Here is a 12,804-nt window from a genome sequence, read left to right on the forward strand (position 1 = left end):
ATTAATGTGATTCAGAGATGAAGGCCATAACACTAATGTTGTCCACACGAGGGAGCCACAGGATCAGAGGTTGCGTTAACCGAAAGTTGTCCCTTCATTGATGGATTTTTTGTAATCAGTGAAGGAAAAATCTAAAGGCCATCCATCATTTTGACAGATTGCAGTAAGGGTGATCTATTGTAACTTGTAACTGTAATTCCCACCCCTGTCCAGTTTATGGCAAGTGCACACCAGTGTGGCAGCAGATCAAGGGACACAGAACAAAAACGAAACTGTCACAAATCTTTTGCTATGTGTTTGTTTAAGCTACAGCGATCCATTAAGCCACCTTAAAGAGCACCAAAACTGTACGTATTGCTTGATTTTCCTGATGAATGGGCATAATTTGAAATCTGAGACTTTTTCATATTGAAAGTAACAAAGCACAGGGCTTAGCATATTGCAGTTTAGCCTATTGGATAGGCACACTATGTACTGTTCATTCATAAACTGAAAACAGCATAGACAGACCAAAAGATGGACTGGGATTTAAGAATATATTTGTTCATAAAAATGTGAATTTTTGATTAAAAATTTAAATGTGAACAAAAATAAAGCCCAATATAATAAGTAACTGTTATTCAAAAACTGTAAATACTAAATACTTAGACCATAATTTTTTTTAACCTAATTATAATGGTATTGACAATATATTTGTCAAGTTGTCAGACATAACTGAATGTATGTCCAATTAAAAAAGTAACACTATATCATGTATCTATTTTGATATTGTGCACACAATAATACTTACATAAAGACTCATAATTTACTCGAAAAGAGACATGTCCATTGTGTAACTGAATAATCTACACAAGCCATTGTGCTTGGACCCCGACGATCACCTTAAGTTAAACTGCATTATTTTAGTTACTTTCTGTGTCGTTGCCCACAACGCTTCGGAGACAGGACTTTGAAATAACAAACAGGGAAAACGATAAAGGGCATGACTTACATCGCATCTAGTAAGAAAACACCACCCAAGCTCCATGATCCGTATTTATTTATTTTTTTCTTCATTTGAACGTCTTGTGAAAGTTTTTTTTTTAAAGATAAAATCGAATTTGACCAGTCACTACTGTTTAAGAGTATAAACAGTAGTGTTTTCAGTAAACAGTGAATAGTTTTCAAATGGTAGTGTAAGTCACAAGTGAGTAAACGGTCCTTGGTAAAAATTCCACGGTTTATTTTCCAGGATTCCGCTCAGCTGTCATCTGTCAGAATGGAACAACAACAACTTTGCATGCTTATTGTTGCATTTTTTTGTAGATGTCATTATATTAATTTATAATTTTGAGCAGGAGTCCAGGATTCTTCGGGAAAACATTTTTAAAATGCACCTACTACAAAGAGAGCAATAAAATGGCATTATAAAATTAAAAGGCACCCTTTGATTTAGAAGAGCAAAGATGTGCTCAACTGTCATCTGTCAGAATGGAACAACAACAACTTTGCATGCTTATTGTTGCATTTTTTGTAGATGTCATTATATTAATATATAATTTTGAGCAGGAGTCCAGGATTCTTCGGGAAAACATTTTTAAAATATAATATAAACCTAACAGACAACTCAGATCACTAGGATCGAGTCAGTTAGTAATATCAAGGGTTCACACAAAACAAGGGGAATCCGCTTTTAGCTATTATGCCGCCCGCAGTTGAAATCAGCTTCCAGAAGAGATCAGATGTGCTAATACATTAGCCACATTTAAATGCCGACTCAAAACTCATCTGTTCAGTTGTGCATTTATTGAATGAGCACTGTGCTGCGTCCGAACAGATTGCATTATTTTATGTATAATCATTTTACTGTATTAATTAATTTTAAATATTTTTTTAAATCATCTTAAATGTTCTTAAATTTTGTTTTTATTGTTGTGATTATTTTAAATTTGTATGATTTTTATGCTATTATGATTTTAATTCCTTTTATGTACAGCACTTTGAATTACCATTGTGTATGAAATGTGCTATATAAATAAACTTGCCTTGCCTTGCCAAAATGCACCTACAACAAAGAGAGCAAAAAAATGGCATTATAAAATGAAAAGGCACCCTTTGATTTAGAAGAGCAAAGATGTGCCCACACACAGACATTCACAGGTTCATTTTAAGAGGTATTAGCAAAACAACAAAGCTACTGCTTTTCCCGGAACAGCTCAATAGAGGTGAGACCACCTTGTTCACATGATCTCAGACCGATTGTTTAGGTGCGGACTCGAGCACGATTGCGGTGTTCACATATGCCCAAACGAACCAAGCTAAGGGGGGAAACACGCCAGGTGCCAGGTATGAAAGCTCTCTTAGAGTTTGTACTTGACTAACTGAGGCCCAGGTTAGGAAGCAGACAGACTTGCTAAACCAACCGTCTGCTAGCCACCTCATGCCACAGAAGTCAGATGATTTAACAATTTAATTGATGTTCAACAAATAAAAAACAGATATAATACAAATAAACAAAGGATAAAGCTTGGCTTATTAAATATTAGATCCCTTTATACAAAAGCGGTTTTTGTAAATTATATGATCACTGACCATTACCTAGATGTGCTCTGAATAATGAAAACCTGCCTAAAACCAGATGACTACAATACTTTAAATGAGTCTACCACCAAGATTACTGTTATAAACATGAGCCATGTTCAAAAATCAAAGGGAGTGGTGTTGCTACAATTTACAGCAAAATTTTCAGCATGTGATGTTTGAACTTGCTACTGTAATACAGGCCACCAGGGCACCATACAGACTTTGTCTGCAGCCAGCACTAACTCAGATAGAAAATCAGCAAATTCATTGATAAAGTCTTCCTTGTTGGTGAGTTTAATTTCCATGTTAATCATGAAAAAAAATGCACTGGGATGAGCATTTATAGGCATTCTTAACTCTACTGGAGTTAGACAACATGTGTCAGGACCTACTCATTGTTAAAATCATACTCTAGATTTAATACTATCACATGGAATTGATGTTAATGGTGCTGAAATTCTGCAGCAGAATGATGATATCTCAGATCATTAACTAGTCGTGTATACTCCATATAGCTAAAGCTGTAAATTCAACTCCTTGTTACAAATATGGTAGAACCATCGCTTCTACCACAAAAAAATAAATAAAAATGCTTTGTAAATAATCTTCCTGATTAATTTCAATTCCTCAGCTTATCCAATAGCTCAGAAAAACTAAAAGGGGTCCTATTATGCTTTTTCACTTTTTGAACTTTAGCCAGTGTGTGGTGTGTATGTTTGGGCATAAAAAACATCTACAAAGTTAGAAATCTCAAAGTCCACTCCAAAGGTAGATATTTAGTTTTTTTAAAATCCCTTTTCAAGAACTAAAACAAACGGCTCCTTTGGACTACAGCGTTTGTTTTTTCTGATGCTATTATATCATAACATAAATCCGGCCTACAGAAATTCAAATCGTTGGCGGGTGGGGGATTCGCCTAACTTTAGCGATGTAGCATGGACAGCTGCTTCTGGGATGCTTCAGCGAGGCAAGAAACACAGTACTCATTCCCATATCTCAGGGAACCGAGGTTACATTAGTAACTGATTACGTTCCTTTTTGGTACTTCACTCGTACTGGATCGCTAGACGCTATGGGGAACCAATACAATCCTGCCATGCCATGAAAGAGGAACAACTGACATGAACTGGCCCTGAGCAATTAAGGCTCAGAGGGACCAATTATACACAGGGTGAGCCCTGCAGGAGGCAAGAGGGCTGAACTCACTGAGGTCAACCCAGCCTTAGATAATCGTTCCAACAATTTCAAATTTAACCCAGCCTTAGCACTTAGAAAGAGGCCAAGAGCATACATGAAGTCAGACAATGCCTGAAGGATAGACCCATTTTAGTCAGGTACGTACCCTTTAAACAGATATAATCAGAGCCTGCAATGCCGAAACGTCTAGTTTATAGAACCTAGTAAAGGTGGACAGTGTGGTCCAGCCGGCCACTGCACAAATGTCTGCCATGGACATACCGCTAGACCATGTCCAGGTCGATGGGACTCCTATGGGACTCTGTAGACCCGGGGAGGAGTATGCTTGCGCAATAGCGTCAACTAACCATGAAGAAAGTCTCAGCTTTGTGCCCGGGGACTCTTTGGTGCAGACACCAAAGCATGCAAGAGTTGCTTCGACTGCCTAAACGGGGCGGATCGCTCAATGTAAAGTCTGAGTGCCCTAACGGGACTGAGAAGGTTAAGCTCCTTGTCCTCCGGACTTACCAAGGGGACCTACAAGTCGCCTACTTGTTTAACTGATCCTAATGCCAGTAGCAGAGCAGTTTTCAATGACAGGGCTTTAAGGTCTGCAGACTGTAGCGGCTCAAAGGGGGAGTGCAGATCCCACGCAGGGACCGTGGGGGGACTGGGGTGGCTTGATCCTCCTGGGTCCCCTCAGAAAATAAACAGCTAAGTTGTTCTGACCCACAAACTGTCTGGCTATAGGTGCATGGGAAGCTGCTGTAGCTGCCACATAGACTAAGCAAGGAAAGGGAACAGCCCTTATCCAACATCTCTTGCAGAAATAAGAATATCACCAAAATGTCACATGAAGCTGGGTCTTCACCATGGGTTGTTTACCAGGCGGAAAAGACTGACCATTTAAGGGCAGAGGCATCTCTTAGACAGGGCTCAAGCCTGTGAGATAGTAGTCAGGACACTCTCAGGGAAATCTACTGATTCTGATCTACTGATACTGCATTCCCGTCAAGCCTAGAGCTCAGGCTGGGGTTGCCGAATCGCTGAGAGAGCTGAGAGAGCTCTGAAACCCAAATGTGTAATAATATGTCACTCATTTGAAGGCGAATTTTAAGAATCACCTGTGATGGGGGGCTATTTGGATGTGAAAGTAGGCGTCTTTCAGATCCAGAAAAAAGAACCGGTCCTCTGAGCGCACCTGAGAGAGGATCTAATTCAAGGTTATCAATCTGAATGGCCGTATCATGAGGGCGCAGTTTAAGTGCCTAAGATCGAGGATAGGCTGTAGGCCACCAGGAATTAACAACTGTAACCGAGCTCTGAGCAAAACAAATCAATTCTGTTCCGATCAGAACATCAAACAGGTTCTCCCCACTCATTAACACACCCACTGAGGCAATGCTATTGTATGGAAAGTGAAAATAGAGACACCAGTCACCATAGTCCAACCAGGAGCCAGAGTGCCTGACATCTTGGCAAATTTAAAAGTGCTGGCTAATGCTAAATGTAAATTTAGTAAGATTGTTATTCACATCGGCACTAATGATGTTCAACTTCGGTAGTCAGAGATCATTAAAAATAATGTTAAAAAGATGTGTGAACTTGCAAGTATGATTTTAGACACTGTAATATGCTCTGGTCCCCTCCCTGCTTACTGTCGTGATGAGATACATAGCAGACTGCCGTCACTGAATGGCTGGATGTCTAGTAGTGCCCGCAGAATAACATAGGTTTCATAGACAATAGGATGAGTCTTTGGGGCAGACCTGACCTGTTGAAAAGAGATGGTCTTCATCCCTCCAAGGGTGCTGCCGCTCTTCTCTCTAGAATTATGGCACATAGTCTTAGAGCTTGCACTTGACTAACTGGGGCCCAGGTCAGAAAGCATACAGACTGGCTAAACAAACCTTCTGCTAGCCGCCTCATGTCACAAAAATCAGTTAATTTTCAGCACATAGATACTCTTTCACCTAGATATGATACTATAGAGACTGTCTGCTCCTCAGGCTAGAAAATACAAAAAAACTCTAAACCAATTTAAGAGTAACAATTTAATGATGTTCAACAAATAAAAAAAAAAATATTATACAGAGAAACAAATGATAAAGCTTGGCTTTTCAGTATTTCTCTGAGGATGGGCTTTAAGTATAACTCGTTTGAAGTAATGGTGCTTCATATTACATTATCCAAAGAAACAAGTGTTATGATAAATCCCCTGTGACGTTTGTGCTGGCTACTGTATATAGGCTTTCAGAAGTCATAGATCCTCTTCTGAATATTACTAATTCGTCACGGTCATTAGGATATGTCCCCAAAACCTTCAAACTGGCTGCAATCAAGCCTCTCATTTAAAAACCACAACTTAACCCCAACGAATTAAAGTAAAAGCTGTGACGTATTGTGAAGTATGCTGATTCATACTCGAAATTGGTGCTCTGCATTTAACCCATCAAGTGCACACACACAGCAGTGAGACGTGAACCAATGAACTAGCGACCTTTGGGTCACAAGCCGGACTATCTAACCATTAGGCCTTGACTACCCCTTAATTAATTACAGACCATTCTCAAATCTCCCTTTCTGTCAAAAGTATTAGGAAAAGTAGTTTCCTCACAATTATGTTCTTTCTTAGAGAAAAATGGTATCTGTGAGGACTTACAGTCAGGATTTAGACTGTATCATAGTACTGAGACTGCTCTAATTAGGGTTACAAATGACATACTCGTATCATCCAATCGTGACTGTATCTCTCTGTTAATGCCGCTGGATCTTAGAGCTGCATTTTACACTATTGACCACAAAAATATTTTGAATAGACTCGAAAATTATGTTGCCATTAGTGGAAGTGCATTGGCATGGTTCAAATGGTTCGCACTTATCTGATCGCCATCAGTTCGCGGCAGTGAATGAAGAGGTATCATACAGATCACAAGTGCAGTATGAAGTACCTCAAGGTTCAGTACTAGGGCCATTACTTTTTACACTTCATCAGGAAACATAGCTTTCACTGTTATGCTGATGATACTCAACTCTATATTTCAGTCATATTCATCAGTCAGGAACCTAGGTGTGCAATTTGATAGCAATCTTTTCTTCGAAAGCCACATTTCTAGCATTTGCAAAACCGCAATTTTCCATCTAAAAATATATCAAAATTACGATCTATGCTCTCAATGTCAAGTGCAGAAACGTCAACTATGCACACCGTGATTGGCTGAGAGGGGAGGGGTCTCTATCAGAGATTTTTTTTTAAAAATATTGTAGAGTGTGACAGAGAGCCAGACCAATTTATCGGCAGGCCGATATTAAGCATTTTCCAAACTATCAGTATCGGCATTAATAATGGCCGATAAATTAATATTTCAAAAATAAAATAAAAACAGACGAAACACCCTTCAACCATGTCATGAGAGTTGGCATTGTATAGTTTGTCCACCAGAGGGCACTCTACACCGTCCCTGTTGGCAACACTTGTGTATAATGCGCCACACATCCTGCAACCTGCTGATCCAGCCAGAGTCGGGCAGAGAGAACCAGTTATCCATGAGTGAGATCATCGGTGAAGTGTGTTCATGGTGAGTTGGTCACGAGACATACATTGCTTGAATAACAATTAAAAGAACATCCCCATCAGTTCTCTTAACTAAAATAAGCATGACAAAATTTGTGACTATCATGTCCAGTTTTGCTGCTGTTAAATAAGCAGAGAGTGAAGCGGAATTAGCTAGTAAATACGTTACTTTGTTACAGTGTAGTTGACTGACTGTCCTTTTAACTTTTGACAATGAGACTGAAGTATTTCTTTAATAGCGTGACAGTTATAGCAATGAGACGTATCATCTCTCCTTGGCCTGTTATATTGAGAATGTATATTTTACAATTTGCAGTATGACGTTATCCATTGCTAAATTATGGCTCATCATAGACTAGCCAACCACAAAGCTAGCTAATGCCACTATCAGTGGAAGACCGCTAACGTTAAAATGAATGGGCTTGGAAACCACAACGAACTTATTCTGCCTAAATAGAGTAATGGTTACTGTATTTATAACTAGCATATCTCTAGTTACAGTCCCTGCATTGTAAAATGTAAGTTAGACTTGCGAGGAGTGAACATTTAGACATAGAGAAAAAGTATCAAACGTAGCTTGTGCATAAAAGTTAGCTTTTCTTTTACACATGTGTGAAATCCAATGACTCCAAGTGTGCGTTGCAGACTGTCGTTCAGCCGCAGCATTAACAAGTCACATAATGGATTTAGATCGCTAAATAGTAGGTTTTAGAAGTTAGGCAGCAACTGATGATTGAAAATGGTTTGATGTAGCTTGGTGGAAAGAATTTAAAAAGTGCATACTCATAAATAACTACAAATAACTATTCTTGTACTAAAACCTGCCTCTGCTGGACTGGAGCTATTGAGGATTGACTGATTCAATACACTACCTTATATACTGTTAGCAATTTATATTTTGCTGTTGTTGTTATTTATCAGAACTTAACAGAATCTGTCTCCAGTCCTATTCAAAGTTATATTTATGAAGCTTACCAAATCTTTAAATAAATATTTTAAAATGCAGGCTAAGTGTCACTAATTAAACAGGTATATGTTCAGCTAGACAATTAACAAGGTGCACATGTGTGCTTCTCATAAACAATTAGCAGAAATGCATATAAACAGCCTTTTAATTAACGGAGTATAATAATCATGGCTGACAGTAAGGCATGTAAACGTAGGTGCTTTGTCTCTGTTCTATTGGTGGCTTGTTAAAAACACTAAATCCTAATGAAACATGTCCCAAAACACACTACAGGAAACCATTTTTGAATGGTTTTAATCGTTAAACGTTGATTATTTGTAATGTTTGTAATGGTATTTGTAGTGGAAACCATTTGAATTTTGTGATGACTTTTCTATTGTTTTTCTGTTTTTGTTTTTTTAGCAAGGATGATAGTTTGTGATTTGGTCCTAGTGTCAGGATTGGATTTCTGCCCAGCTGTGTTTCTTTCTTTCTCTTTATTTTTTGTGTGTCTGTGCTTGTGTGTTTGTGAGTAGTGCTGCGTCCGAAATCGCATACTACTTAAGTAGGTACTAAATTTAAATTAAATGTACTACCCGACCGTTAAAACAGTACGTTCTATATAGTATGAATGTGAGTAGTATGAATGGAATTCGGACATACTACATCTGCCATATTGATGTTGTCACGTGTCATGCGTCGTCACAACAGCGCTTGAAAAGAGCCGCGTCTCCCATAGATATATATACGTAGATGCCTCATTAGCGACTGTTTCTATGGGCCGTTATACGCAAACCGTCCGCCATTTCACTGCGGTCTATTTGACGTCACTCACCCATAGATATATGTAATTGACCATAGAAATCACTGAATATTCGAAATGCCATAGTCCTGCACAGCCGTTGGTCTGCGAACCTATACCGTTCCGATATGGCGGACGCATCTACGTGCTTGGAGCGGTTCAATGCAGTATCTACGTATATATATCCATGGCGTCTCCACTTTCCACCATTTTTCGAATATGACTCCTCCTCTCCCGGAGCCTCATGGGATAGGAAAGTGTCCATGGTATGCCTACTACAGAATTCTGGCAGGCAGTAGGTCATCCGGGTACTTCTCGCCTACTGAATTTCAAATACTATGAATTCGGACATACTACTTGCCTCGCATACTGTTTTTCGCGTACTATATAGTAGGGTAGCATGCGATTTCGGACGCAGCATAGGTGTATCCTGGGGCATGGCAAAGCACTCCTCTCTGTGGCTGATTGCTGAATGTGAATCACCTGTTGCCAATCAACTCATCTGCCTCCAGTATTTAAACCTTGGTTCTTCAGTGATTTTCTGCCAGATCGTTTAGTCTGCCTATGTGGTACTAGGTTAAGGCCTTTCGACCAGATTTAGTGTTATGTGTTTCGTTGGAGTTCTAATTTTGTTTCTTCTGTGCTTTAGACCTCACTCCACTTGCAATCATCCTGCATTCTGTCTGCCACGCCCGACAAACAAACTGCTGCCTCTGCTCCACCAGCACCTTTCTGGCCTGTTTAGTCACCAGCTCACCTCGGCCAACAAGCATCAACAGCATATGGGATCTGGATTGTGTTGCTTAAGTTTTGGCAATAAATTAATTTTATTTGCATTACTTTTAGTCTGTGTTCTGCTTCTGGGTCCAAAGCAGTGTTTGGTTACAACAAAATGATCTGGCCAAATTACGGACCCAGCAGAAACAGATCCAGTTCACAAAGCTCTCTCTGGTCAAGGTGCACTCTTGGGACAGCATGATCTTCAGCTTCGGAATCTCACAAAAAGCAGTCAAGCCATGGCAGGTCAGGTTTCTCAAATTAGCAACAAACTAAATGAATTCTCTTCTCTTCTTGCTCAGTGGTATACCAGTGCTCAGTCCAATCAGCCAGCTTCTGCAGCTCCACCATTACCACCTCCTCAGACTGCCTATCCTTTACGTGAGGCTCATGTTCGAGATCCTGATCCCTATTTTGGTGACTTGGGAAATTGTAAGTCCTTTTTGCTTCAGTGTTCTTTATTGTTTGGCCAGCGGCCTTTGACATATTCTACTGATGAGGCTAAGATATCCTATATTATGGGACTTTTGCGAGGAAATGCATTAGCATTATGCATTAATGTGTTATTTTTCCTGTTTTGAGAAGATTTAATTAAAGAAGGGTTTTGACCATCAAATTCATGGAAAGGAAGCAGCCAAGTATCTGCTATTTCTTCGTCAGGGTTCCCGAAGTGTGGCTGAGTATTCTGTGGAGTTTCGCATCAATGCTGCAGAGTCTGGATGGAATGATGCATCTCTCCAGGAGGTGTTTCTAAATGGACTCAATGATCGAATTAAAGATGAACTGGCTGTTAAAGAAAGATGTGACTCTTCAGATTATCTTGTCTCCCTTTCCATAACTTTAGATAACCGCCTCAGAGAACGCCGCAGAGAAAAGGTTAGTAATGCTAACTCATCTACCTTTCCTCGTTCCACTACCTGGGGGGTGTTCCATAAAACAAGTTTACCAAATAAGTCAGGCTTATTTCAGTTAGTCTGACTTATTTTGAGCCAAATCAAGTGACAATAAGTCAGACTAACTGAAATAAGCCTGGCTTATTTGGTAAACTTGTTTTATGGAACACTCCCCTGGTCTCTGACTAAGGATGTTACTGAATCACCACCCAGTCCTCATGCTCCCACAAACATTACACCAGGAGATGAACCCATGCAGTTGGGTAGGGCTCACCTTACACCAGCTGTTTCTGGAGATTAAAGGCAGGTGAATGCATTTACTGTGGTAACCAAGGCCATTTCCTTGCCACATGCCCTCTTCAGCCAAAAGAAAGGGCTCGCCAGTAGATGAGCGGTTACTAGTGAGCCAAACTACCTCTTCCTCTGTGTGTCCTCATTGTCTGCAATTGCAACCAAGTTTGTGTATTAACCAGCAGTGTCTCCCTTTATTAGCTCTCGTGGGTTCCGGGGTCGACGACAGTTTCCTTGATGCAAAGTTTGCTTCCCAGGCTGGAATTCACACAGTACCACTGGATTCACCCATTCTGTCATGCGCTGGGTGCCACTGTAAGTTTGTCTTCTGGCTTTCATACTCAGTCTAATGGGCAAGCAGGGCGGGCTAACCAGGAACTGGAAGCAGCCTTACAGTGTTTGGCTATAAATAATCCCTTGTCTTGGAGTACCCTGTTGCTTAAGTTTTGGCAATATATTAATTTTATTTGCATGACTTTTAGTCTGTGTTCTGCTTTTGGGTCCAAAGCCATGTTTGGTTACAACACCTAGTGACTTAGGATTCTTCTTCACTACTTCTAACATTTCACAGATTTAGGAGCTAGTTTTAACGCTACAAAACTTTGTGAAATACTCTTAGGAATCCTAAATTTAGGATTGACATGCCCATTATTTTTACGATTTTCTCCTAAATCAGCAGGTTATGAGCTACTTTTAGTCTTAAGATATTTTGTGAATAAGGGCCCTGTTTTATTGGAGATATTTTAGGAGTTATACACATTCTTTAAAGGGGTCATTCGGTGCCACATGCACTTTTACAAGCTGTTTGAACTGAAATGTGTGTTAGGAGTGTGTGTACACAACCACCCTAGAATGACAAAGATCCACCCAGTAGTTTTCTTTTAATTAACAATGCATTAAGGTGATTGTCTATTTACAAACTGTGTACGTTGTAGTAAAACTACATTAAGCTTAGCTTTGTAACGCAAGTTATGTTAACCGATCACATTTTGCTCTCATTCAATTAGCTTTACCTCAGTAAACACATCGCGCTCGTATCTGTCTCTCACAGAGGAAGAGGTACCCTGACATACCCTTATACAAAGATAAATCAAAGTGACATTAAGTTTACTAACCATTCAGACACGTCCAGTATAAGCCATAATTGCCGAACGTCTTTGCGGGTGTCATCTTGTTTCGGTTCCAACTCCGGTTTTTAAATTACATTTTAAATGGATACCCCCAACTCTTGTCTAGGTAACACCCCGTGTGCTATGTAATGACACGCCCCACAGAACTGAGGGGCGGGGTAAGCAGAGGTTCATATCATTTAAAGGGCCAGGTACTGATATCGCTTGCTGAGAACAGAGGCATTTTTACCAGGTAAAATGAGTGTTTTTTTTGTGTGTTTTTTACACTACCATAGATAATTTTTAATCAAAGTATATTACAAACTTTTCATTAGGACCTTAAAGCATCATATTAACTTGTGGAAAATGGGCATCCTATGACCACTTTAAGATTTTATTTCAAGCTTTCATTTTAGGCATTTTTGATTGGATTCACCACAATGAGTTACTACATAACATATTACTAACCTGGCAATCATGAACAATTGTGACGACCACGGTGGATTCACACAAGGCTCCCATGCATCCCATCATAGCATATTCCATGTCTGCAAAGCCTTCACCTTTACCAATTCTGTAGCCTATTTGATAGCACCATTGCATTATAAGAAGATACAATTCACAAGTTGTCCTAAGATGTAGAGTTACCTTTTTCAGATACAGCTACTGATCCA

The 12,804-nt window shown here is 39.7% G+C and overlaps 1 protein-coding gene across 1 annotated transcript in view; it reads left to right on the forward strand.

The window, feature by feature from the left end:
* Positions 1-11,031, forward strand: part of foxf1 (forkhead box F1) — a 14,254-nt gene extending 3,223 nt beyond the window's left edge. Inside the window, exons 3-6 of the mRNA XM_073850130.1 lie at positions 7,255-7,316; positions 10,140-10,269; positions 10,498-10,713; positions 10,921-11,031. Of these exons, the coding sequence (XP_073706231.1) occupies positions 7,255-7,316; positions 10,140-10,269; positions 10,498-10,713; positions 10,921-11,031 (519 nt within the window). The remainder of the gene's footprint in view (positions 1-7,254; positions 7,317-10,139; positions 10,270-10,497; positions 10,714-10,920) is intronic.
* The last annotated feature ends 1,773 nt before the right edge of the window (positions 11,032-12,804 follow it).

Source organism: Garra rufa, chromosome 11, assembly GCF_049309525.1.
Source record: "Garra rufa chromosome 11, GarRuf1.0, whole genome shotgun sequence".
Classification (NCBI taxonomy): Eukaryota; Metazoa; Chordata; class Actinopteri; order Cypriniformes; family Cyprinidae; genus Garra; species Garra rufa.